At 44.7% G+C, this 26,536-nt stretch overlaps 1 protein-coding gene across 1 annotated transcript; it reads left to right on the top strand.

Moving 5' to 3' along the window:
- The first annotated feature begins 1,306 nt into the window (after positions 1-1,306).
- On the top strand, positions 1,307-23,900 carry Rab12 (RAB12, member RAS oncogene family). Its single transcript, XM_090353471.1, has 6 exons — positions 1,307-1,724; positions 13,866-13,926; positions 17,535-17,673; positions 20,586-20,675; positions 21,220-21,324; positions 22,644-23,900. The coding sequence occupies exons 1-6, from the start codon at positions 1,493-1,495 to the stop codon at positions 22,755-22,757; spliced, it is 741 nt and encodes a 246-aa protein (XP_090209597.1). The 5' UTR covers positions 1,307-1,492; the 3' UTR covers positions 22,758-23,900.
- The last annotated feature ends 2,636 nt before the right edge of the window (positions 23,901-26,536 follow it).

Here is a 26,536-nt window from a genome sequence, read left to right as displayed (position 1 = left end):
TCAGAACCCTGTGTTCCCAGGTGCTCAAGTTTACTCAAAGAAACTTGCTAAACTGATCCAGGCAACACATTGCACAGAGCATTCCCCTCAAACAGAAATCCAAATATCCACTCAAGCCCTCAACTCCTAAACTTTCCTGGGTTCAATCTCTTAGTACTGCCATTTGCGTGCTGATTTTAAGAATGCAATGCAAATGCTGAGACTTTGCACTACTAATTTTAAGAATGAAACGGTATGAAAACTTCTGAATGGAGAGGGGAAGCAACAGCGTGAGGGGAACTGATTCTGTGGGTTTCCCTGGACAGTGGTTGTGACAGGAAAAGAGGAAGCAGGGGTTCCCACTTTTTCTGTCCCCCCCGCCATAAGTGGTGGTTACATATGACAGCAGGTCTGCACCATAACCCTGAGTGGGCAGCTCCTGGCTCCAGGGACTTCCCGGTGCCACCTCAACACTTCCAGTTTGGGGATTTTGATTTATAGAGGCCATCCCCAGAGTGTGATGGCTTTGGGTAAGTCATGGCTCATCAGAGTGAATGGTATTGGGGATGAGGCACAGGAGGGTGGAAGAGAAACAAAACAAAACGAGAGAGAGAGAGAGAGAGAGAGAGAGAGAGAGAGAGAGAGAGAGAGAGAGAGAGAGAGAGAGAGAGGCAGAGAGACAGAGAGACAGAGACAGACAGACAGACAGACAGACAGACAGACAGACAGACAGAGACAGAGACAGAGGGGGGGAGGACTGGCCAGCCAGAGGATGTGGATAAAGGGCAGGAGGAGAGGTTCGTTTGCATGAAAATAGAACAGTGAAGCTGGCTGAAATTATGAGTTCAGGGCCTGAGCACTGTCTTGGAGACTTTCTCAAGGCTAGAGCTCTACCACTTGAGCCTCAGTACCACTGGCTTTTTTCTAAGTATGTGGCACCAAGGAATCGAAGCCAGGTCATTGTGCACGCAAGGCAAGCACTCTACCACTAGGCCAAACTCCGGGCCGGATTCGTGCCAAGTTATCACACACACACACACACACACACACACACACACACACACACACACACACACACACACACACACACACACACACGCGGGTGGGCTGGAGGAAGGGGATACTCGCCAGCCTATGGCGCGCACTGCGGTCCTCCGGCCGGTAGGGGGCAACCGTCTCCCGAGAGCCGCTGGGCCCCGCCCCGCCCGCGCCTGCGCTTCCTGCCCCTCCTCGTCCGGGATGCTGCTGCCGCTGCTGCGGGGTAGCTGCTTCCCTTCCTCCTCCCCGGGCGGCGCTGGCGGCCGGCGGCAGCGGCGGCGGCGGGGACAAGGGCGTTGGGAGCCGGCCGGCGGCGCAGCCGCAGCGCGGAGTCCGCGGGCCGCCGGGGCCTTCGGAGCGGGGAAGCGCCGAGGCCGGGGCCGAGTCCCCGCGCGCAGCCGAGGCGGAGGCCCGGGGGGCGCCCGGGCTCGGGGCGCGCGGCGGGCGGCGGGCGGAGCGCGAGCCGTATGCGTGCATGGATCCGGGCGCCGCGCTGCACAGGCGGGCCGGGGCCGGCGGCGGCGGCGGCCTGGGCACGGGCTCCCCGGCGCTGTCGGGCGGCCAGGCCCGGCGGAGGAAGCAGCCCCCCCGGCCGGCCGACTTCAAGCTGCAGGTGATCATCATCGGCTCCCGCGGCGTGGGCAAGACCAGCCTGATGGAGCGCTTCACCGACGACACCTTCTGCGAGGCCTGCAAGTCCACCGTGGGTAAGGGCCGCGCCTGCGCCCCGGGGACCGATGGGGGGGGCGGGCCTGGCGTCTGGGCGTCCGGGGCGGGGGGAACCCAGGGCCGCCGGTGGAAGGAGCGGGCCTGGGTCCCGAAGCCGGACGCCGGCTTCCTGCGCGCCTCCCGTTGTCGTCGAGGCGGGCGCTGGCGCGGGGCGGCCCCTTCTCCCGACCCTGCTCCCCGCGCCTCCGGGGCCGGTCGGGGGCCAGCGTCGTCCCTCTCCTGGGAAGGCGGCGCGGCGGGAGCGGGTTCGAGCCCCCCGCTGAGCTTGTTTCCAGGGCGCCCCCCAACTTTCCCGTTCTAAGTCCTAGGGCCAGGGGCCTGCGATGGCTCGACCTCCCGTGACCCGCGGTAGTGGGGAGGATCCTCCCTCCGTCCCCGCCAGCCCCCCCGGGGGGTGGCATCGCCGCGGCCCCCGGCTTCCGGACTTGGGGGGGTGTGTGTGCCCCAACGGAGGCTTGAACTCTAGGCCCGGGCACTGCCCTGCGCGCGCTCTCTCAAGGGCGGTGCTCTACCACTTGAGCCACAACTCCACTTCCTGCTTTTTACTAGTTAATTGGAGACCAGCCTCATGGACTTGACTGCCTGGGCTGTCTTCCAACCCAGATCCTCAGATTTCCACCTCCTGAGTGCTTAGAATTACAGGTGTGAGCCACTGGCATCCGGACCAGAGGAAATCTATGTACATATCTATGTGCACATATATTAATAAATATGTATAGATTTAAAATAGACGTTGGAGACTTGACTTTGAGATTTGTCTGGTTTTGTTTCTATGGAAAATCATTTTCAATGGCCGATGTTTGGGGTACCCTGTGTTTGAGATGGCTTTTCAGAATAAAAAAAAAGGGGGGGCAGGGTCCTTGGGAATTGGGGGCAGATGGATGAAGGCACACTGAAATAGTTTGGAGATTTGAGATACACAGCTAAAAGGATCATTCCATATACTCACCGGTATATTTATAACCAGTGATAGTTCCACTGTTGATATGACTTTGTGTTGTTGAGAATTTCAGACACACACTCCAGGGACTTTTAAATTGATGAATTCCATGTAATAAAACAGTACTACATGCAGTGTCTTGCTGGAAAATTAAACCCCCAATTTTTGTAGTGACTTTTTAATTTCATGTTTGGGAACTTACTTCCTTTAATGCTCTTTTAGAATGGATCATTGTGGAAATATTTATGCTTTCTGCACCCTGTTTGTTTTTTGAACGTTAGTCTTGGGGATATGATATTAAAATTCAGTGGCACAATTATACCTGTTTTAAATATCCAATATTGGATCATAAAAGAGTTCAGGGACTTATTAAGCCAGGAAATGAGGTTTGTATCTGTTTTGTAGTATCTGACTTGAATATAGTAAAGAATAATTCAGAATTTATCCTTTGTGACAACTCCATCCTTGAATATATAAAAGGAGAGATGATAAAGTTGAATTCCAGGATGATGGGTAGATCACCTGGGTGTTGGAAGGGGAACTGGGAGATGCAGAAGGACGTGCTTCAGATTGAAAGAGATGAGAAGACGGAGCTGTTTCTAAGTTCCGGGCAGAAGAGCAGTGCCTCATGCTTGGCCAGAGGCTTCTTAGGACATTGGGAGTGGATGTTTGGAGCCCTTGGCTGTTGTGGTAGGGAGATGGACACAGTCTTGTTGGCAACATTTGGACAAACACAGGACAACACAGAATGACATAGAATATTTGGAAAGGAGCAAGAAATGGAACTGGACTGTTTCTCTAACACATAATGCACTCACATTTACAAGTACACGCCTCTTCATATTGAGTGTGGTAATTTTTTATTTGTTCTTCTACATGTTGGTGGCAGTTCTTGGCCCTATACATGTTTCTAGTGGTGGGAAGTCCAGAGAATGATGATAACCCATGGCTGATCTGGAGCTTAAGGCACTAAGAAAGTGAGACCTGAAGCTCCTGCCTTACCCCTGCCCCCCATTAAGATCATTCTTGAGTGCCTGCTGTGTACTAGATGGTAAGCTACTCACTGGGACAGGCCAAGAGCTCTAGCTAGATCCCAGCTCACAGGAGCTAGATGAGCAGGGGCAGTGGAACTGCCACCTGTCCGGGGCTGGGTTAGTTAGAGAGGACTTCTTCCCCATTGGAATGCTAAGAAGCTGAATTAATTCCAGGAGTTCCTTTAGAAAAATGTTGTTAGATGAAGGCTTCGGGTGTGATGGTAGACGTGTGGCTGCTGTTGGAGCAGTTAGTTCTAGGTCCTTCTGAGGCTGCTTTTTCCATGCAGAAACTAGAAGAGGGTCTCCTTTTTTCAGCAATCTAAGTCCTACTCCCATGGGCTTTTCCTAACAGGTGCTTGTGAAAATCCTTGGGGATTTGAGATGCTGGACTACTGTGGACATAATTGAATCCGTAAAATGTTCAACTTTTAAAACAGATTTAGAAGCTAATTTGCTATAAAGGGTGCAGAAAGTTAAATTTCAGAGGAAACAGTAGTTTGGTGTGGAAATTTACAACTGTCTTCTCTGTTACCTTCCTTGCCTTTGCAAGCACATGCCAAGTTAGATCATTTTCCCAGAAAAAAAAAAATGAAGAAGACAAAACAAATTATGAAGGATGAGCTGTCAGGATTGCATAGTTCTAAGTTTCATTCTGACAGTCTCACTACTTTTTCTTACTTGTAGCCATGCATCTGACTTCAAGGTAGCCTGTGCCATTTTGCCTGGCTGAGCCCTAAAGTCTGTCTTGAGACAGAGGCCACTCAGGCTTCCTGTTCTGAGGACAGGGCCAGGGTGCAGAGGTGGGGCTGGCTAGGGAAGCTGCGAATGCAGGTGACCTTGGTTTGTGCTGGGAGCTGGGCAACTAAGTGCCCTATAGAAATGGCCGTCTGCCCTTGCATGTCAGCAGACAAGTCAGGACAAGTGTAGTCAGAAGCAGCAGATGCCCTTTATTCTAGAAACTTGGGGATTTGCATTAGAACTCAGAATGGGCATCTGATTCAGGGTTAACATCCTAAACTGTGATTTTACTTTGCTGTTCTGTGTTTGTGTGCAGTTTTCAAGCCATGACAGGTCTGCTCAAGTGTTGCACATAAATGAAAAGCCAAACTCTGCAGCTTTCCTACATGTCTTCCCCCGTCTGGCCACACAGTCTCAAGAGAACCCCACATATATCCGGGTAATGTCACCCATGGCTTGGGAAGAAGCAAGTGGAATCCCGTAGCTCCTTCAGAGAGTTTGCAGATTTTGTTGGGGTTAGCTGATGATGTGGGGTCTACATCCAGCCCCAGCTAGATTGAGTCTCTTTCGCTCTCTCCTTTTCACACTGAAGAGGAATAATTGCATGGTGCCTGATAGAGATCCGTGTTCTCTCCAATCATTGGAGCCTGCTGGAGAAGGCAGAATAGGTTCTTTGAGAGTGGTAAGTCCCACTTATTCTCTAGCCTGCAGTGCCAGCTACCTTGTTCCTATTGAGCATCGCTGTGGACTAGTGAAGAAAACATGGCTTTGTATAGTGGTTACTGAGCAAGTACTTTTGAGAGGTTCTTTCTGTAATATTGTTCTGCTTGCCATCTTACAGAGCACAAAGCTACTACCTCCTCCCTTACCTGGCCTGTCCCTTTCAGAGGGGAAGTGAGTCACCAAAAGAACCATAATCAAATGTTAGGAAAGAAGAGAAAGTCATTGTGTCTCTGCTGAGGAAGAAAACTAATGGCTCTCCTTTTATTCTTCTTGTACACAGCCTTGATGCTTGGAAAGTATTTGGAAAACCAAAAGTACAGGCCCAAAGTAGTGCCCTTAATTGAATATGATTGTTGTTTCTTAATCCTGAGCCTCCTTAGAACCAGGATACAGCAACACAGTCACAGACTTAGCGGAACGCCATATGCATTCCACAGAAAACCTTTCCCTGTCCCTCTGAATCTGACTGTCCCAAAGCCTAGTGTCTTGTGCTTATGCAATACTTACAAAATTTATAATCAGAAGTCTAAGTGCCACCTCAAGCTTCCCTGTGGGGAAGGAACTGACTTAGGAAGCACCTGACATTTCCAACCTGTAATTTAATGCAGAAGCTTTAGGACTCTGGAGGCCAGGACAGAGTGAAGGCACTGCACTGGCCCTGTAAGTGAGGCGCCTGGCTGTTTTCACCTCCCTGTGTCCCATACCCTGGGACGCCAGCAGCCCTTGTTGAGTCAGGTGCCCATATTCAAACTTTTGAGTTTTCATCCCAAGGGAAAAACATGCAGCCTTCTCCTCCAGTCACCACTGCATGTCCCTCAGATCTCATGCCCCTGAGTATCTAGGATTGCAGGCATGGGCCACTGGTGCCAGCCCCAGTGGTGGACTGAGTTCCCCAGGACAAGTTGTCAGCATATTTTTAGTCAGGCAGCTCACCTCAGTTCCATATTCATAAAAAGAAAAACGTGGAACTTGCACTGTCTTCCTAGCTCATGGGACAGTAGTAAGTGGAGAGGTAGAGTCCTGGGTAATTTAGCACTGTACACTGTCCTTGCCATAAATGCAGAAACTCTGAAAGGCCCCCGGATCCTTATCCCTGGTGAGCACAGGTGGATGGGAGAAGCCACAACAGAAGACCTAAAAGAATACAGAGCCCACCTGAGGTTCTTCTGGGTATTGCTTGTCAGTATTTTTGCATGTGAAGAACAGGTTAATGACCCACCATTTGAGCAACTTTCTTTCCACAGATCTAATCTCCCCACTTCCTATACCTTTTTTCTTGTGTGTGCGCGCGCACGTATGTGTGCATGTGTGCACACACAGACATCTATGCTGGTACAAGAGCTTGAACTGGAGGACGGGGTGGTATTCCTTAGCTTTTTTGCTCAAGGCTGTCATTCTACTAGTTGACTTTTTAGTAATTAGTTAGGACTAAGAGACTCCTGGACTTTCCCTGTCCTGACTGGTTTCAAACTGAAATCCTCAGATCTCAGCCTCTTGAGTTGCTAACATTATAGGCATGGGCCACTGGTGCCAAGCTTTATTTTCTTTCTCTTGTGGCCAAGAGTTGGAAGGGATGTACTGGATCCACTCAGAAGAGACCCTGTGTACTTGCCAGGCAGCCATACCACACTTCATGTCACATACTTAACTTACAATGTGAAGTGCTTTTTGAGCATGAAATATGTGTCCCTAGTTCCCATCTGTCTGCGTGGTAAGCTGCCTAGCCTGGAAGCCAAGCCAGGTGCCCACCGATATGCTTAGACTTACAGCTCCAGACCTTGGTCAGTCTATCAGCCTGACTTCTGCCGTCTACCTCATATGTGATGAGAAGATAGATTGCAATGAGCTACTGCATATAATCCCTCAGAACAGTGCCTGGAATATGGCAAGCACAAAAGAGCTCTTTGTGTTTATGAAAGGAATCAACATCTTTCTTTGAAATTCACTCCTATGTGTGCATGTCCACAGAAACCGAGCTGAGCAAGAGATCTGACTGTTTGGCTGGTGTGGGCATTCCCAGTTCACAGCCTCTCCAAGTTCAGGGCCGTGCACTGCTTACCTGGGGTCTTCATGGGGTAGGCAGTGTTTGTTCTTTTAACTCTAGTACTTGTTTTGTTGTGAACCTTCATGACACAGTGTCAGTAGGAAAAGCAGATGGTAAATATGTTGGAGCTTTCTGGAGAGATTCAGACCTGAAGCTGTGAAGCTGGTATGGCATTTCCTTTGTATACAATTCATTCTGTATTCTAGATTCAGGACCTGAAGCCATGAAGCTGGTATGACATTTCTTTTCTTTTCTTTTCTTTTTTGCCAGTCCTGTGGCTTGAGCTTAGGGCCTGACCGTTGTCCTTGGGCTTTCTCAAGGCTAGCACTCTACCACTTGAGCCACAGCACCACTTCTGGCTTTTTCTATGTATGTGGAGTGCTGAGGAATCAAACCCTGGTCTTCATGCATGCTGGGCAAGCACTCTTACCACTAGGCCAAACTCCCAGCCCCATGGCATTTCTTTTGTATGCAATTCATTCTGTATTCTTGGAATGCAAAAGACCAAAGTGACAGATTTTCTTCTACTGTTAGATTTGCCTTTGTTTGTCCTTGACATGGTTCTTAATTTAGTGTTTTGGCGACTCACTGAAAAATATTGGAAATCCTCCCTTAGTGGGGATATCACATGCCAAATTGGTTAATGTATAAAAGATATTCTCAGAAGAGATGTCGTATACAGACAAGGCAGTGTAAATCATCAGTGAATTCACCTGCCCTGTGAATGGGGACCTGCCTCGGAGGCTGTGGGCTCCTTCCAAGTGTTAGTGATCAACAAAATCTAGCCGGTGAGGTGCAAACCCAGGAATTCGGTGGGGAGAGAGAGAACAAGGGGGACAGGAGCATTCTTTCAGCTGTGATGGCAGAGAGTCCATGTGTTGTTGCCTGTGACTGGAAAAAGTGTCTGAATTGTCCCTTCTTTCATTTCTTGTAACTGGTTTTAGCCTTGCATAAAATAAACAGAAATGTTTTGGAAAGGGCTGAGAGCATAATCTAGTGGTAGAGTGCTTGCCTAGCATGCACAAAGCCCTGGGTTTGATTCCTCGGTACCACATATATAGAAAAAGCCAGAAGTGGTGCTGTGGCTCAAGTGGTAGAGCTCTAGTACAAGTGCAGCACCCAGGCCCTGAGTTCAAGCTCCAAGACTGGCAATGAATAAATAAATGAATGTTTTGGAAAGGACTGAGGTCCTGCTCCTCCTGCCATCAGCTAAGGACAGAGCCGGGAGCAGAGGCCACTTTGTTTTCACCGCTTTGATTAGGATGATTTTGGAGAATTTGCAAATCACCTCCTACTTTCTTTCTCTCCCTCTTCTGAGTTTTGCTGTTGTAATTGCTCCTTGTGAGCAGTGGTGTGAGTGTGAATGGTGGGTATGTCATGATAGGCAGATCACCCCTTCTGTCTCATGGTGCTACTCTGAGAATTGGCTACATTGGATGTAAAGCCCGAGATAGCCACTGCCATTATTACTAAAGAAATTTAAGGGAAGATGAACAGCCGTGTCTCAGGTACAACAGTCTAAGCCCGCTGAGGGCAGGAACCTGGGACCTTCCTGAGAGCATCATTAACATAGCTCTAGAAAGACTTGTGTAAAACTGGTAAGCCTAAAGAAGTGTCTTTACCAGAACAATCTACAGTTCCATCTTGGTGCCAGGCAGTGTCCTGGAGACTTCAAGTGATGCCCAATCTGGAGGGCACATAGCCAGGATTGAGGAGTACGAACCTAGAAGGATGAATGTGATGTGGGCTGGATCAAGTCCAGAACTTGAGGACATGAATGAGGGTGAGAGCAGAGCATCAGGGAAGGAGTCCATGGGAAATCTAGGATTTAAAAGGTTTCTGGGCAGACAGGAGGCTCTCTAAGAAGAAAGGACCGTAAAACAAGCTGTCTTTGACAAGTGCACGGTTTGTTGATTGAGGTGTGATGTCTTGTGGAGCAGAGAGAGGTGAGGTCTGATGGCTTCTGGGTTTGTCAGAAAGCCTGTCTGAAACTGGATTCTCAGCAGGGCTGTCATGCAAACCAATGTGTCTTTGTCCTTCACTTGTTTATAATACCCTAGAGCTCCTTGGTTAGGGGCCACTGGTTTCTGCTGACTTTTTCCCTGGAAGCCAATGTCCACCAAATAAAGAGATTATTGGTGACTTTCTACCATTTATTATTCCCACTATCATCATTTCTATGGCATGTAAATATTACAAACAGACCACATTAAGGGATTTTTTTTACTCCATACATAAGAGGAATTTTAGAAACGTAGTTGTATGCTTTGATACTGAGAAACGTTTCTAAGCCCTAAATTTGTATCAGATTTCTAGGTATTACAATATACTTAAGAGAGGGCACTGTTTAAATGAGCTGCTTATCTTTTATGGAATTTCTTATATAGGGTGTTTTTCTGATGTTTAGTTATGTTATTGCAGTTAATCCACTCCCTAATTATGTATTATCTTCATGGTGAATAGATTCTTAATTTTCTTTAGTATCAGATAATCTTTGCCTTGCTTATTTCCTGATTTTTGAATTTAATGTCCTGTCTTTTTATTTTTAACATTAAACTTGGTGATTACAAAATAGTCCTCATGTAGGACTGCCAAAATTGGGTTGGTTTCTCAAGCTGGCTGGAAAAGACAGCCAAGTCTTAGAGGACACAGCTCTTTCGAAGCCCAAAGACTGCAGTTTCAAGGGACGCTGTTAGTTGTTTGGAAGCACAACTCAGAGGTATAAGCAGCCCCTTCTTTTCAGTCCCATAGCAGCTGCTGTGACGAGTTCACAAGTTACAACTCCCCTAACTAAAATTTTAAAAATACTTGAAGTAACTGGGGAGTTAACAGTATGAATTTGATGTGTAAATTCCGTCATATTGCAGCAGAGATACCCTAGCTTTGATGCTGTGGAGATTCGGTTAGATGTGCACCGTTTTGTCTCATCTGTGCCACTTTCCCTGTGGTGGTTCACTAAGGCCCTGTTGAAGGCTATGGTGTGCTGACCTGCTTCCAGACCCAAACCTGTGCCCAAGTGTCATCTGACTGGAGAGCAATTGACTCCAGAACTGGAAGCGAAATTGAGTTACCAGCGCTTCTTGTCCAGTCACATTTGCAACTGTATCTGCAGAGAAAGTAAGCACCAAAGTGGTGCTTTCAGCTTTGTTCACTTAGGCCATTTTATAGTCAGGCAGCTTTTCTCTATTGTACAGACTAGGAACTCTCCCATCAGCTCCACAGTTGTAAACATATCTTGGTGCTGGCTAGAGTCTCAGTGTGCTACTAATTATAAACCAGTCACATGTCTTTCTCTTTACCTCAGATCCTCATCTGACCACTGCTGCCTCAGGTCTCAGATGGAATACAAGGAGTAAAGGCAGGCTCCCATGGAACAAATGGGCTGCCTGCCTGCTTACATGCTAGGAAGTGTCAGGAAACTGTCTCAAAGCCAGCTTCCCTCCCATTTCCTCTTAGTTGTCAGAATCCGATAAAACAATATTATCCTTACATACTTTGCTACAGCCAAAAAGCACATCAGATATGATAAACATGAAATTTTGGTTTTCAAAATATATCTGAGGCTTGCTGGGCTTAATTGAAAAGGAAAAGATGATAATGATAGTTTACTTAATCATATTAAAAATTAAACATGAGCATGTTCATTTGTATATTAAGTGTTTATTTATCAAAGGTTTTGTTTGAGATGGGGTCTTACTGTGTTGTCCAGGTTGACCTTGAATCTTTTTTAAAAAATAACTTTATTTTACAGGATGATTACAGTGACATAAGCAATGAGTACTTTATTTTTTGCCTGTCCTGAGGCTTGAACTCGGCGCCTGTGCGCTGTCCTTGGGTTTTCTCAAGGCTAAAGCTCTCCCACTTGAGCACCACTTCTGGCTTTTTTCTATGTATGTGGTACCGAGGAATCGAACCCAGGTCTTCGTGCATGCTAGGCAAGCACTCTACCACTAGGCCAAACTCCCGGCCCATGAGTACATTTCTTGTAGAACTGTATTACCCCCTACTTTGTTTTCTCCCACTTTCCCTCTCCCCTCGGTCCCTAAGTTGTGAAGTTCATTTCCAACATAGGATCTGATGAGTATTGCTGTTGCATTGATTGACCCTGTATCTTTGGATTCACCATTTTGTGATTCCCCTTTCCTTCCCCAAATAAACATATATACAAGACATGGGGTACCAAAATAAAATAAGTGACAATGGGATAAACCAAGCAGGAGGAAAAAAAATCATGAATGAGAAAAGAAATAATATAAATAAAAGAAATGATAAAAAATAATAATGTACCTCACACAGTTCATTAAAAAACAAACAAAAAACCCTCTTGTTTCTGTATCTTGGCATTCAGTTCTATTAGCCTCATTATGTGTGGTCATGTCTTCAGAGCTATTGAGCTATTGTGATGCTGTACTAAGAATATCCTAGACATACGCTAATTATTTCAAATGAGGGAAACTATGGAGCCCATGTTTCTTTCGGTCTGGCTTACTACCTCACTTAATAGGATTTTTTTCCAAGTCTTCCCATTTTCCTTATGTATCCATTTTGTATTTGTACCATACTTTCTTGATCTACTCATCTACTGAGGGGCATCTGCGTTGATTCCATACCTTAGTCGTGGTAAATAATGCCATTTGCTAACAGTGAGAAGAGCAAGGCTGAAATCAGAAAAGCAACCCCTTTTGTAATAGTCTCACAAAAAGAGAAATACCTAGGAATTAACCAGAGGTGAAGGCCCTCTATGATGAAAACATTAAAAACCTGAAAAAGAAAGCAATTTAAGGAAATGGAAAAACCTCCCATGGTCCTAGATTGGCAGGATTAACCTTGTGAAAATGGCAATACTGCCAACAGCTTTCTACAAATTTGATGATAGATATCCCAACACCAACAGCATTCTTTAATGAAATAAAAGAAGCAATCCAAAAATTCATATGGAAATAATTGAAGACCCCAAATAGCAAAAACAGTCGTTAGCAGGAAAAACAGTATGAAAGGAATATGAATACCAAACTTAGCAGGAAAAACAGTATGAAAGGAATATGAATACCGAACTTCAAACTCTATTAGCCATAATTATTACAAACATCTTAGTACTGGCACAAGAATAGGCCTGAAGACCAGTGGAATAGAATTGAAGACCCAGAAATGGTCCCACAGACCTGTCTGTGGCCACCTAATCTTTAATAAGGAAGCCAAAATCATCACATGGAAAAAAGACAGCCTCTTCAATAAATGGTACTGGCAGAATTGACTAGAAAGGTGTAGAAAATGGAAGTTAGATTCTTACACATCAACCTGTGCCAGAAACAACTGCAAATGGGTCAGAGTCCTCAAGGTAAGAGCAGATACCCTCAAAATACTACAGGAAGGCTAAGAGAAACACTAGGGCTCCTAGATACAGGTCTAAACTTCCTAAAAAAAAGGTCCAAAAACACAAAGAAAAATTATATACATGGGATTACATGAAACTACAGAGATTCTACATGGTGAAGGACATAGCAAGATAAAGTCCACAGATTGGGAGATCTTCACTGGCTATAAAACAGACAAGAGCCTTGTATCAAAATATACCTTGAATTCAAAAAGTTAAATCCCGGGCCAGGAGTTTGGCCTAGTGATAGAGTGCTTGCTTGCTTGCCTAGCATGCACGAAGACCTGGGTTCAATTCCTTGGTACTACATACATAGAAAAAAGCCAGAAGTGGTGCTGAGGCTCAAGTGGTAGAGCTCTAGCCTTGAGAAAGTCCAAGGACTGGCAAAAAATAAATAAAAGTCCCCCAGAAACAAATCGAAGAACCACCTCATTAAAAAGGAGGCTGAAGAATTTAAAAGACTTTGGAGAGGAAATAGGAATGGCCAATAGACACATGAAGAAATGTTTACCATTTCTGGCCATAAAAGATATGCAAATCAAATGTATATTGAGATTCCCCAGTTAGAATAGCCATTATCAAGAAAACTAACAATAACAGATGCTGCTGGGAATGTGGCCATAAGGGAAAGCTACTTCACTGTTGGGAATGAAACTGGTTCAGCCACTCTGGAAAGCAGTATGGTGGTTCCTCAAAAGACTAAACATAGAGCTCCCCTATGGCTCTGCATTCCCACTCCTGGGCATCTACCCAAATGACCACAAACAAGGCCTTGAATCTTGTGTGCATTTAATCTAGCCTCGGCCTCGTGAGAGTGCTAGGACTACAAAATGCCACCACTCCTCCTAAGGGAAAAACTTTAATAGCTACTTTTCTGCTTAACTCTGAATAATAATATTAGATATGGCATGTTTATCTGGGTTTTTTGGTGAGTAGAAAATACAGTAATTTTCAAATTCAAGATTTTTAGTGTTTCCTATATGGCATCATTTGTCAGTATGATTTGTTAATGGCTTGTATACTGGACTCTGATGGTGGGAAACTGAACTATGAATAGCAGGTGAGAGATGGCTCAATGTAAATATGAGGAGTTGCCTTTCAGTTTTGTACAAACCTTAGGCAGATACTCTTGTGTATCTATCTGCCTTATCCGTAGGAATTGGTGATACATTTTTTTTTCCTGGTAAGAATATATGAAGCTCACAAATAGGGGTTTTTGCCACTAATTGCAGGTTTATTGTTTGATTATGTTTGTTTTACTTACAGGTGTTGACTTTAAAATCAAGACTGTAGAGCTAAGAGGAAAGAAAATTCGGTTACAGATCTGGTAAGTTAGCCCAGCAGTCCTGTGTGTGGAACGCTACTGGAGTGAGCTGTGGGAGCCAGCTCGCCTCGCCCCCTCTTCTGTTCCTTTGCTCGTTTTAGAATCAGATGAACAGCATTTGCTTCAGCAGAGAATTTCAAAGTGTCTGCTTATTTCACCCTTGATTGACACACAGAGTATCTGTTACTTTGCATGATGGCTAGTTTAGATCCTTTATACTTCTTTTCAAATAATGTGATATCTCAAAACTGCCTTTGGTTGCTTAAATGCTTGTCCTGAGCTGGGGAGACTGCTCAGTGATAGAGCACTTAACTTGCCTAGCACGCTCAAAGGTCCATCCTCAACACTGAAAGAAAAGAAAAAAGAGAGAAAAGGAAGCTAGTATCCATGTCTTTAAGCTTGTTTTGTATGGTAGATTTCAACGAGAGCTGAATACTATCACAGGTAGATCAGCGTGCGGGAAGGCATGTCACTTGAAGACAGTTCAGTGACCACGTGTGCGGTTGAGTGTGGGAGACCATGCAACAGTCCCGTTCAGCTGTGTGCAGATCCTCTGTGACCAGAGCCACTTCTGCTTCCTAGAAGAAACCCAGAGGCCTCTGCCTGAAGGGAAGCCTTAGACATGGCAAGAGAGCCCACAGCAGGTGGATTTTCACTGTCCATAGAGCTTTCTCCTCCCTTTCTGCAGCTCACTGTGGCCTCGGGAGGAAAGATAGGGCCTGGTGTGGCAAGGATGGAGCTGTCTGAGCGTGCCATTGTTTCCATGACACTGATGTGGTGTACTCAGCTTACTAACTCCTCTTGGCAGGTCACCCTCAGCTCTGACTGTCTGTCCACCATCTGTGTGTGTTTGCTTTCATCTGCGTTAACCGCTGCCTCATCTGTGCCATCACCGGTCACCTAACGCTTGAGTGTTAGTGCCATGTCTCCATCCTTCATCTGTGTCCCTGTGTGGGCACAGCTGCCGCCACGCCAGCCCTGCCAGCCCACCGAGGTGTCCGAGGTAACGCCTTCAATTGCTCCCTGTGGCCTTCTTGCCCACTCTAAGGGCTTTGGAGGTTTTATTTTGCTTGATTATAAAACATTAACTCTTGTCTGGAGTAACAGAAGTAGGTATTTATTTTTAGGAGTGTGTGAGAAGGTGCACTGTTTCATCTGAGTGTCTTGCACGCAGCTGCTGCTTCTGCCTGTGAGCTCTATGGGACAGGCCAACTGTGAAGGGACATGAGCACCTGTAGGTGACTGATGACGGTTCTTTCTGATAAGGAGGATGATGGAGCTAAAATTAAAATGTGTGTAGCTTGCTTTGCTGGGGAACACACATGTCCAGTGACTGACGTGTCTAAAAAATGTGTCTTAATGTGTTAGTACTTAAGTTTTCATATTTGACTGGCCAGTTCATGAAAGTATGTTCAAATGCCCACGTACCTCCTTGGAATCCCCGCCCCATCCGTCCCTCATGGGCTTGAGAAGAGTGGAAGTATGGACCCAGAATCTCATGGGGCTCTCCGACTCCTTTCTCCTGAGTGTAAATGCATTCTCCCCAAACAGTTTGTCCCCTGCTTACTCGTGCCTCTTCACCCTCTGCCTTTGTCTTCTGAATTTTCCAATTCTCACCAAAGGAAATAGAAGAGGCAATGAGATTCATTGGGTTTATTGAAAGGTTTGAGTGCAGACTCTATGTGGAATATTCCAGTGATCTTGTTACGAAGTAGGCCTTACCTTTTCTTGAAGGGCTTTGAAGAGTAAATTACTATTTCTACTTTGTAAAAAGAATTCAGAAGATTTTTGTCTTGAACTTGAAATAAAGGCTGAGTAATAAGCACTTGCCTGTTAACACATGTGAAGTCTTAGGTAGATCATAGCACATATGAGATAAAAGAACTATTTTCTTCATTTTGCTATTCAGTAGCAAAATGAAATAGTACTTAAAGTACAGGTTGGATTAGGTACCAGTGGCTTGTGCCTATGATCCGAGGTACTTAAGAGGCTGAAATCTGAGGATTGTGATTCAAGGTCAGCCTGGGCAGATAAAACTGACAGGTTCTCATCTCCAGTTAACTAGGAAAATACTGAAAGTGGAGCTGTATCTCAAGTGGTAGAATGCTGAGGCCCTGAGTTGATAAACTCTAGTTCTGGCCCCAAATAAAAATCTAAATCAATTTTTAAAATAATATGATTTGGGCCGGGAGTTTGGCCTAGTGGTAGAGTGCTTGCCTAGCATACATGAAGACCCGGGTTCGATTCCTCGGTACCACATACATAGAAAAAAGCCAGAAGTGGTGCTGAGGCTCAAGGACAGTGCTCAGGCCCTGAGCTCAAGCCCAGGACTGGCAATAATAATAATAATAATAATAATAATAATGATGATTTGGGTGTCCCTTATTCAAAATGCTTAGGATCAAAAGTGTTGCAGATACTGGAATATTTGCACACAAATAGTGAGATGCCTTGGAGAGGGGGGCCCAAATCTAAACAAATTCATATACTGCAGGTAATTTTGCATACAACTTTTAGTGTGCCAGTGTTTTAACTGTGACCCATCCTATGAGATCAGATGTAGAGTTTTCAACATGTGGCATCACGCCGACACTCTAAATTCAGGTTTTGGAGCACACCACGTTTTTGAAACAGAGATACTCCACCTGTGTTTCATGTTGTGGTTATACACACCTTGAACACAGTTCATAGGACTATGTTGTTGCTGTGGTGTATTTGTCACATGTGCATTGTGTCACTCTGTGCTTGGATGAAGCTTTTGTTTTCCTTGTGGTCCTGGGGATTGAACCCAGAGCCTTGCAGAACATTTGAGCCATAAAGACAGACCAAGCTCTGCTTTTCCACCCTGCAGCCATTTATTAAGTTTATTTTATAGCCATTCTAAGAAATTTTTGGTTGCTGTAGATTCCTAGAAGTTTAATGTACCCAGAGCTGCAGCTGTTCACAGTTTTATGTCACCGTTTTGTCATTGTCACTTTTTTTTTTCAGTGCCTTGGTTATCTATAGCCGGAAGGACCGTTTCCTCTCTCTACGTAATATTTCTTCAGATTGCTTCTATATTAAGTCTTTATAAAGGAGAATGTCGTAGCTAATGTATAGCTCCATGAAATTCCATTTGTGCACTCATGGAAACAATCCTGGTGAACTTTGACCTTGGGCTCATGTGTTGATGGACTTGAAGCCATGCAGTGTATCTCCTACCTGAGGCAAATGTATGATTATAGTGATTCTCCTGGAGAGGGGGGGCGCAAATCTCTAGAACCTCCATGAAAGAATGAAAGATTAATGAACAAACAAATGAGTGATCAGTTTTCTCACCTTCTCCTTCATTGTAGGAGTTTCGTTGTAACAGCATTCTTAGTTAACAACATGTCATATCTGTGTTCTCTACTTGGAAAAAGCAGATTCATCTCTCCAATTTACTTGTTAGCTTATGTAAAAAGATACCTTGTTGTCTCACAGTTTAAGTCAACCTTCATTTCACCTGCTTTCTCACTGGGAGGTTGAGGCACTTGTTCTCCTGGAGGAGAAATGGGAACATAGAGGGTGATGCCATATGGAGGTATTTACTTTACCTTTGGTGAGTAGCTGGTTTTGCTGCTGTTTCGTAGGGACACGGCAGGTCAGGAGAGATTCAACAGCATTACCTCAGCTTACTACAGAAGTGCCAAGGGGATCATATTAGTGTATGATATCACGAAGAAGGAGACGTTTGATGATTTGCCAAAGTGGATGAAGATGATTGATAAGGTATGTGTTGTGTTCCTGTTAGAGACAAGCTCTGCTATGGGTGCCGTTCCTCACTTCAGAGGGAAAAGGGGAGAAGAGACACAGTGACAGCTCAAGCTATCTGGGTGGGAGTGCAATGCTTTGTTATAGATGAGGCGAGGCCTATTACATTATCCAGAACCAGCTTGTAAGTATTACCAGCGGGGTTCTTACCCTGGCCCATCTCCTACCTTTGTGGCTGCTTCCACAGGATCAGGTTCTGTGTGGAAAAGTCCACGGAGGCTCATTTGTGCTCTGAGAATATACAGTCTCCAGGGTGCCTGTGGGCTGTTTGGAGTTCATTCATCCTCTGGACATCTGCCCTCGGCATTGGAAATTATTCTTTTGCTCATGTTCAGCAAGAGATTTCTAGTCTGGCTCACAATCTGCACAGAAAGCCCATGTCTGTGCGGATTTTCCTCTAGTAGTTGTGTACCCCAGGTGCACTCTCAGGAGGCAGAACAGTTAGAGTGAGATATGAGAGTTGCACAGCTGACCAGAGCTTGAGACTTGTTACCAGTATTTAATAATTTGGTACTTGATTCCTTTATGCTGCGGACCCTAAATATATGTGGGTTTTGTCTACAAATTATGTTTATACCTAATTGTAAGCTGGGCGCTGGTGGCTCACACCAGTTATCCTAGCTACTTAGGAGACTGACATCTGAGGATTGCAATTCAAAGCCATCTCAGGCAGAAAAGTCCTTGAGACTCTTATCCCTGCTAATCACCAGAAACCTGGAAGTGGAAGGAGAGTTGTGGTTCAAAGTGATAGAGTCAGGGACAGTGCCCAGGCCATCTGTACAACCATCATCTCACTCTTAAGTGCTCTGCCTCCTGAAGGTATACAACTCCCAGAGGAAAATCCACAGGTTAATCACATAGACAGAGGCTTTCTATATAGATTATAAGCCAGAATAGAAATCTTTTGCTCAAAATGAGCTAAAGAACAATCTACCATGCTGAAGGGAGCTGTTCAGAGGATGACTGAACTCATAACAGGCCATGTGCATCCTGGAGACTGCATCTTCTCAGCACAAAATGAGGTCCTGTGGTCCTTCCCACATGGAACCTGACCCTATGGAGGCAGCCACAGAGGTAAAAGGAAGTAGGCCAAGTTCAAGCCTCATGACCAACAACAGAACTAAGGCTGCTCAATATACATGAGAGTAGGCTAGCGGTATTGGTTTGTAAGTTACTATCAAAGTTGGAATAGTGAGCTGGGCTTGGAAGTGATTCCTGCCTTTAATTTCAGTACTTGGGAAGTTAGAGTAGGTGGTCCAGGAGCTTGAGGCTAGCCTGAATTGCTTAGCAAGACCCCATCTCAAAACAAAAACAGACAAATGAATAACAAACAATATGTTAGGAGGGCCGGGAATTTGGCCTAGTGGTTAAAGTGCTTGCCTAGCATGCACGAAGACTCGGGTTCGATTCCTTGGTACCACATATATAGAAAAAGCCTGAAGTGGTGCTGAGGCTCAAGTGGTAGAGTTCTGGCCTTTAGAAAGTCCAAGGACAGTGCTCAGGCCCTGAGCTCAAGCCCAGGACTGGCAAAAAAAAAAAACCCAAAAAACAAAAAAAAATATGTTAGGAGTCTGTCTTCCCAAGGAGACTTGGAGACTTTGGACGGTTCCATTCCTGAGACCAGCTCTGGGTATTGAGAAGTCTCAGTGTGTTCACCTAAGGAAATTATAATTATAAAGGAAGAGAGTCTTTCATGTGGTCCAAGATTTCTGAAACTCATGCAATGAATATGAAAACCTGAGACAATGGCATACATCCTGAAGGCCTGAAGTACTTGAGTTTGTCAGTCTACCAATATCTTTCTCAGGCACTGGGATCATTTACCACTCTTTTGAGGGAGAGCTATCATTTCTTGAGAGCTCACTGTGGGGGAAGATTCTGAGGACTTGCCTGCCTGGCCACTCAGCCAGTTCCACCCTATTCAGTGCCTTGTGTATAGTCTGTTCCAGAGGGAATACACAAAATTCTGGGAGTTACTCAAGAGCGTTCAACCTTTTTTTTAAACAAGAAAAATTATTGTGCCTATATTTTTGAAAAACTAACAAATATAAGAGTCTTTTTCCCCTGATCCTAAGACCTTTATTATAGAAAAATAGAAAATCAAGAAAAGAAAAGCACAAAAACCTATTTGACAACTTAGACTCCATTTGCTTTTGCATCCTGCTTTCCTCACTAGATAATCTGTCCTGAAGGTTTTCCAGTGTCATTCAGAGTTGCTCATAAGCATGGGGACGTTTTTGTTTCATTGGTGGTAGTGGGATTAAAACTCAGGTCCTCACTGGTTCTGGGCAGGTGCTCTTCTACTTGAACCATACTCTTAGCCATTTTTGCTTTTAAGTAGAATCTTGTATTTTTGCCTGGGGCTAGTCTCAGACAGTGATGCCTGTGGGCTTCCACATAGTTGGGTTGACTCTGGTATATGCCAACATGCTCTGCTTCTCTGTTGAGATGGAGTCTTTCTAACTTCTTGCATCAAACTTGATCCTCTCAGATCTTTGCCCCCAGAAAAGCTAGGATTGCAGTGTGAGTCACAGTGCCCAGCCTTGTTTTTGTGCGTACTTTTATTTAAATCTTTGTAGTTTTTGGATTAATGACCATTTGGGGAATGGAGCTCTGCCTGTATTTTTAAATAATTTCCCTAATGGAGTCTTAAGTGTTACTGAGTCGGAGGCCGACAACATAGGGCTTCTTAGTGCCTGTCACAATATACTTTTCTGAAGCGCTCTTAACCCTGCCAGTCATTTGTCCCGCCTTGGTCCTAAAGATGTCCTCAGATGGCAGGGGAGTGAACAGTGGGGTGAGCGATGTAGGTGCTGTCCTGGTGGCATTGCTGTTGATATGTGACAGTGCCCCTCTCTGAAACCCAACAGTATGCTTCAGAAGATGCTGAGCTCCTCCTCGTTGGAAATAAGCTGGACTGTGAAGCAGACAGAGAAATCAGCAGGCAGCAGGGAGAGAAGGTGAGAGTGGGCCCTGAGAGCCTGTTCCTGCCCTCGCATGCTGAGTCTGCTCCCCACTCGCTCCTCTTTGAACAATGAAGTAGTTATCTCTGCAGTGACCCTTCAGTCACAGCTCTCCATTTGTTCAGTGCTGTTCCCCCATTCCTTTGAATTCATTTTGAAGTAGAGGGGAAAAGAACACCGCAGTATATACTATATGTTATTATTTAAACTGACATGCAGAAGAACATGTTTTGAAGTTGTGAAATCTGATTACATGATCTCACCAGCCTTGGCTATGAGAGGGGTGTGGTCCTGAAGAAGCCTTCATACTTGCATTGTAAACACCAGCTGTGTTGCATGTGCTGAGATGTGGGCGTGTAATCTGATGAAAAAGTCCCGATATCTAGAAAACGCTGCTATTTGCTCATCATGTAGGAATTTGCTGGAAGTATGAACTTGATACATGAGCCTATGTGAGGCTTATAGGCCTTTAGTCCTGTTCCCGGAGCCCAGGGCTAGCCTGTGTTGTGGCCCACTGTGACCAGGTGCCATGTCTCCCCAGTTTGCACAGCAGATAACTGGGATGCGTTTCTGCGAAGCAAGTGCCAAGGACAACTTCAATGTGGATGAGATCTTCCTGAAGCTTGTGGATGACATTCTGAAAAAGGTAACTGCAGTGGCATCATGAAAGCATTTCATTGCAAATGTTTCCTTTCTTATTTTCTTGTGGAGAAAAAAATGAGAGTGGTATGGTCCTTCCCAGGAGCCCGGGGACCAGCTGGTGAAAGCGGGTGACAGCAGGTCTCCCTCCACCTTTCATAGCAATCATCAAGGCGGGGCTGTGGACTGTTTGCCGAGCCTTGGAGTCTGGTGTGGTGGAATGCTTTACACACGATACAACCATGTGCTGGAAGAACTGATTACGCAGGGGGACCCTCAGCACATGTTTCATTCTGGCACTATAAAATTAAATAAAGCCAGGCACCAGTGGCTCATGCCTGTAATCCTAGCTACTTAGGAAACTGAGATTGAAGATAATAGTTTAAAGCCTGCATTAGTAGAAAAGTAGTCCATGAGATTCTTAATTTCCAAAATCTGGAAGTAAAGCTGCGGTTCAAGTGGTAGTACCCTAGTCTTGACCAAAAAAAGCTCAGGGGCAACACCTAGGCCTTGAGTTCAAGTCCTGAGACAAACAGACACACGCACACATACATACACACACACACACACTCAGTAAATACAAATAAGTCCATGTGGATGGGTTGAGTCTCAGCATCCATGCGTGGGGCCCATAAGTACTGAGTTTGATATGGACGGGGGGCCTGGCAAAGTTTTCCCACTGGGGGAGAAGTACTTACCTTCTGGCTCCCTGCCCCTAGTGGGCTTTTCCTTTCCAGAGACCTTTGGGTGGTGTCTGTGGCTCTATCTTTCACCTGAAGGTTTGAGTGAAAGATCTGTTTATCCTTGATATCCACCAGGAATTGTTTCCAGAATCCCTGGAAATGCCAAAATGCTCTTGTATAAAATGCTGCTGTGGGGCTGGGAGTTTGGCCTAGTGGTTAAAGTGCTTGCCTAGCATGCATGAAGACCCAGGTTCAATTCCTCGGTACCACATACATAGAAAAAAGCCAGAAGTGGTGCTGAGGCTCAAGTGGTAGAGCTCTAGCCTTGAGAAAACCCAAGGACAGTGCTCAGGCCCTGAGCTCAAGCCCAGGACTGGCAAAAAAAAAAAAAAAAAAAAAAATGCTGCTGTGTTTGCAAGTAACCCACTTTCATCCCTTCATTCACCTTCAGTACCTCCAGTGCCAAGTGCAGTATGCATGTGTGTGAACACACTTAGTGAATAAGCACAAGGAAAACTGCATGCTCAAAACCTTTGGATACCTTTGAATACTTACTAATGCTTCATCTTCTGTGTAGTTTTACAAGTTGATTCTTTTCCCTTGTAAGATTACAGTGTAATTTCTGTTTCCCCTTATCCTGTAGATGCCTTTGGATATTTTAAGGAACGAGTTGTCCAATAGCATCCTCTCCCTACAACCAGAACCCGAGATCCCGCCAGAGTTGCCTCCGCCAAGACCCCACGTCCGATGCTGTTGAGTTGCTACTTTTGGGACAGAGTGCAGCCCATTCCTGGAGAGGGAAACTTCTGTCCTGCACTACAATCATTTTGACAATTTCCTTCCGCACTTTGTAATCCAAGTCAGAGCTATACACTAACTTGTAAATATGCAAATATACAATCCTGGGTAAGTTTGGGTTGTAAGTTATGTATTTCCCTCCAAATTCTATTTCCTTCATAACCCCAGTGTCTAGTGTGCACACACTGGGAAATGTACTTCTAATATGAAGAACGGGAGAGAGCGACAAGAGCTATGATTTTTCTTAAATAATATAATTGTCCTTGTTAGTTATGAGGACAGAAGATATTCTGATAACAAGCAAGAACGTGGTGCTTTGCTTACTCAAAGACATTTGTAAAACTAAAGACATTGGGAGGGGCTATGTAAGTGCTTTTTTTTTTTATTTACAAGACATTTCCAGCTGTACCAGCTTTGAAGTATTGGTGTGTTTTGCCGCAGGTGAATTCCAGCCGTCACTGAAGGGTATTTATTAGTGTTCTGGACTGGCAGGATATTTCTAGCTAGAGGCTGGACTTGTGGTTCATAATCTCTCATGGTTTTCCTGATGGGTATACGCAACACTTGTAAGAACAACAAAGTGTCAAGGGAAAAGATTCAGTTGTGCTAGGGGTATGGCTCGGTGGTAGAGCACCTCCTAGCATGTAGGCTCCATCCCCAGCACTGCAAGGGAAAAAAAATACCTAAAAGGAAAAAAAACATTTTTGAAAGGATAGAAAAAGATTTTAAAGGCACATTGCTTCCTAAACAAATCCTGTTTAAAGGAATTTTAAAGACCCCCTTTACTCTATTAGAGGATATAGGTGCACTGGCCTCAACACTCAGTAACTTTGTAATGATAGAACTCCTACACCCCTACCCTTGAAGGTGAAACTTATTCCCATTAAGTGTAAACTGTGTTGAATTTTTTTTTTTGTCTGATAATGGATTTGTGAACTCTCTTTGGTATATCTTTTATTAAACTGCACTGTTTTGTTTAGTCAAGATAAATAAGGAGATATGTATCAGAATAACTTGGCGTGTCCTGAGTGTTGTGCTGAGAAGCATCGTGGTCTTTCTACACTAATGAAGTGCAAATAAAATTTTGTATTTATGAATGACAGTTGGGTTGCCACACTTCCTTATGCGATTGTAAATCGTACTTGTGACAAGATCCACATTTTAATCTTTTCAGTGTTTTGTTTTGTTTTGTTTTGATTTGTTGTTGTTGTTCTTGCTTTCGAAGGTACCAGGGCTTGAACTGAGGTTCTCACACTTGCTTTTGCTCACATCTGAGCAACTTGAACCATACTTGCAAAATTTTATTGCCAGGGTAATATGTAGAGGGGTTACAGTTACATTCACCAGATAGTAGTTGCATTACTTCTCACACATTGATACCCCTTCTCATGTTTTTGTCCCCATTTCCCTCCCCCACCCCCTTCCAATCATCTTGTTTCCCTCCCCCCTTCCCTTTCTTACTTCAAATACAGTAAAAATATAAGATTAACCATAGGGCAAAAAAATAGAAGAGAAATAACAGTACATTAAGAACAACAATCACACAAGATAAAGCTCTTGCTTCCATATCCTAGAGTTCCTTTCATTTAGTTTTTTCCTATATGACCTTATGTACATAAGTTTTGAGCTATTATAATCCTCTGCTAGGAGGTTTATACTAATTATTAGAAATGATGGAAACCATTGAGCCTATGTTCCTTTTGGTCTGGCTTACTTTACGTAACAGGATTTTTTCCAAGTCTTTCCATTTCCTTACAAATGGGGCCATTCCATTCTTTCTTATGGCAGCATAGAATTCCATTATGTATGAGTACCACATCTTCGTGATCCAATCACTTACTAAGGGGCATCTAGTTTGGTTCCATGTCTTAGCTATGGTAAATAGTCCAGCCCTGCTTATTTTCTGGTTAATTGGAGATGGAATCTCATAGACTTTTCTGCCTGGGCTGGCTCAAACCGCAGTCCTCTAGGTGACACCTTTCTGAGTAGCTAGGATTATAGATGTGAGTCACAGGAATCTAGCTTCAGCTTGGTTTCTTGATTTGTAAAAAACCATCCTGGTTTTAACTCAGGGCCTGCGCACTGTCTTTGGACTTTCTCAAGACGTACTCTACCACTTGAGCCACAGCACCACTTCCAGCTTTTTCTGTGTATGTGGTACCAAGGAATCAAACCCAGGGCTTCATGCATACTAGGCATACTAGGCCCTACCAGTAGGGCACCCTCCTGGCCCTTAGAAGGGTTTTGAAGTTTTGCCTTGGTGTTTTTAACAAAGAGAGAAAATTGGTATGTCTATGGACCAGAAACCTAATGTTATACACAAAGGAGGTCTAACCCTCCTATCTCCATCTGTGTAGGCAGAATTAAGAGTCAGGTGCCAGCAACCCATGCCTTAAGAAACTTAGACCTGAGGGTTACAGGTCGAAGCCAGCATAGGCAGGAAAATTTGTGAATCTCTTTTCAATTAACTGCCAAAAAGCCAGATCTGGAGCCTTGGCTGCGGTGGTAAAGAGCTAGCTTTGAGCCAGAAAAGCTCGGGTGGTGCCCAGTCCCTTAGTTGAAGTAGCAAGACCAACACCACAAAAAAAAAGAAAAGAAAAACTGGAAATGTAGGAAAAGTATAGAAAGTGTGTAGCAGACAGAGCAAGTGTATTTGAAAGCAGAAGTACAGAATAAACTCAGTAGAGCAGGGCCTGAAGTCCTCTTTGGTCCAACGGAGGCCTCTTGGATGGTGGTCATTATAGTCCAGGGCTTCTCATACATCTCCCTTGGGCTCTGTACTGATAGCTTGATGTGTGTCCTGCCCTGACTATCGGTTGAGCAGGAACCCTGGGTCTTATGTGAAGATGAGCCACGTGTTACCTGTCACATGTTATGTCCACCATTTTTATTCCTATCTACCTGATCAAGGGGGGTACTAACTCCCTCAATCCCAGCACTGCCAGGAAGAAAAAAAAAAAATTACATCCTTTTGTACCAAAAGAGAATGGCTGTTAGGCAGGCCCTTTCTGGTCTTGACGGTCATCTGGGAAGAGTCTGGTTTTACGTCTCAGGTCTTCCTGTACTAAGATGACATAGTGATGCTTACGAGTTCCTCAGCCCCTGTAGAATCTCAGCCCAAAATGCCTTTCCAGCAGAAATTGTCTTATTTCAGAACCTTGCGCAAATATTCAGTTCCTGATTTTGTTCATGGCACTGTAGTTATATAATGTACTATGATTTGGAAGCCAGAAAAAGGGAACCTGGCATTTCGGTACAAGTATTGTAATCACCTATTGATCTAAAATTATTTTTGAATGCTTTAAAGTTGACTCGGGGCATAACAATAGGTCATTACTGAGTGCTTGCTGAATGCCAGGCCTTATTACAGGATGCTTACAGGTCTTCACTTTTCACAACCAACTTGGAGGCAGCTAACATCCCCTCTCCCCCATAGCTCAAATGAGGAAATTGAGGTAAACAGAAATTAACTCATCTGCCAAAAGATTATAAGCTGTTTAACTAGCCAAGCTTTCATTTCAACCCACAGAATCTGGCTATAGAGACCACAGTCTGTCTCGTTGTGCTCATAAGAGAGTTGAACTGTGTCAGGCCCTAGGCCTAGCAGGCTCTGGGGTATGCTAATGATTGTTCCCTCAGTTAGTGTTCCCAGCACTAACAAGTTGTCCTGCACTGTAGAAGTATTTTTATAAAGATGGGGTTATGTGGTCAGACCTGTAAAATGAGAAATTTTCAAGG

The sequence above is a fragment of the Megascapheus bottae genome, chromosome 19 (genome assembly GCF_031878675.1).
Source record: "Megascapheus bottae isolate mThoBot1 chromosome 19, mThoBot2.hap1, whole genome shotgun sequence".
Taxonomy (NCBI): domain Eukaryota; kingdom Metazoa; phylum Chordata; class Mammalia; order Rodentia; family Geomyidae; genus Megascapheus; species Megascapheus bottae.
Note: the sequence above shows the minus strand (reverse complement) of the source record. Positions and strands in the feature narration are given on the sequence as shown.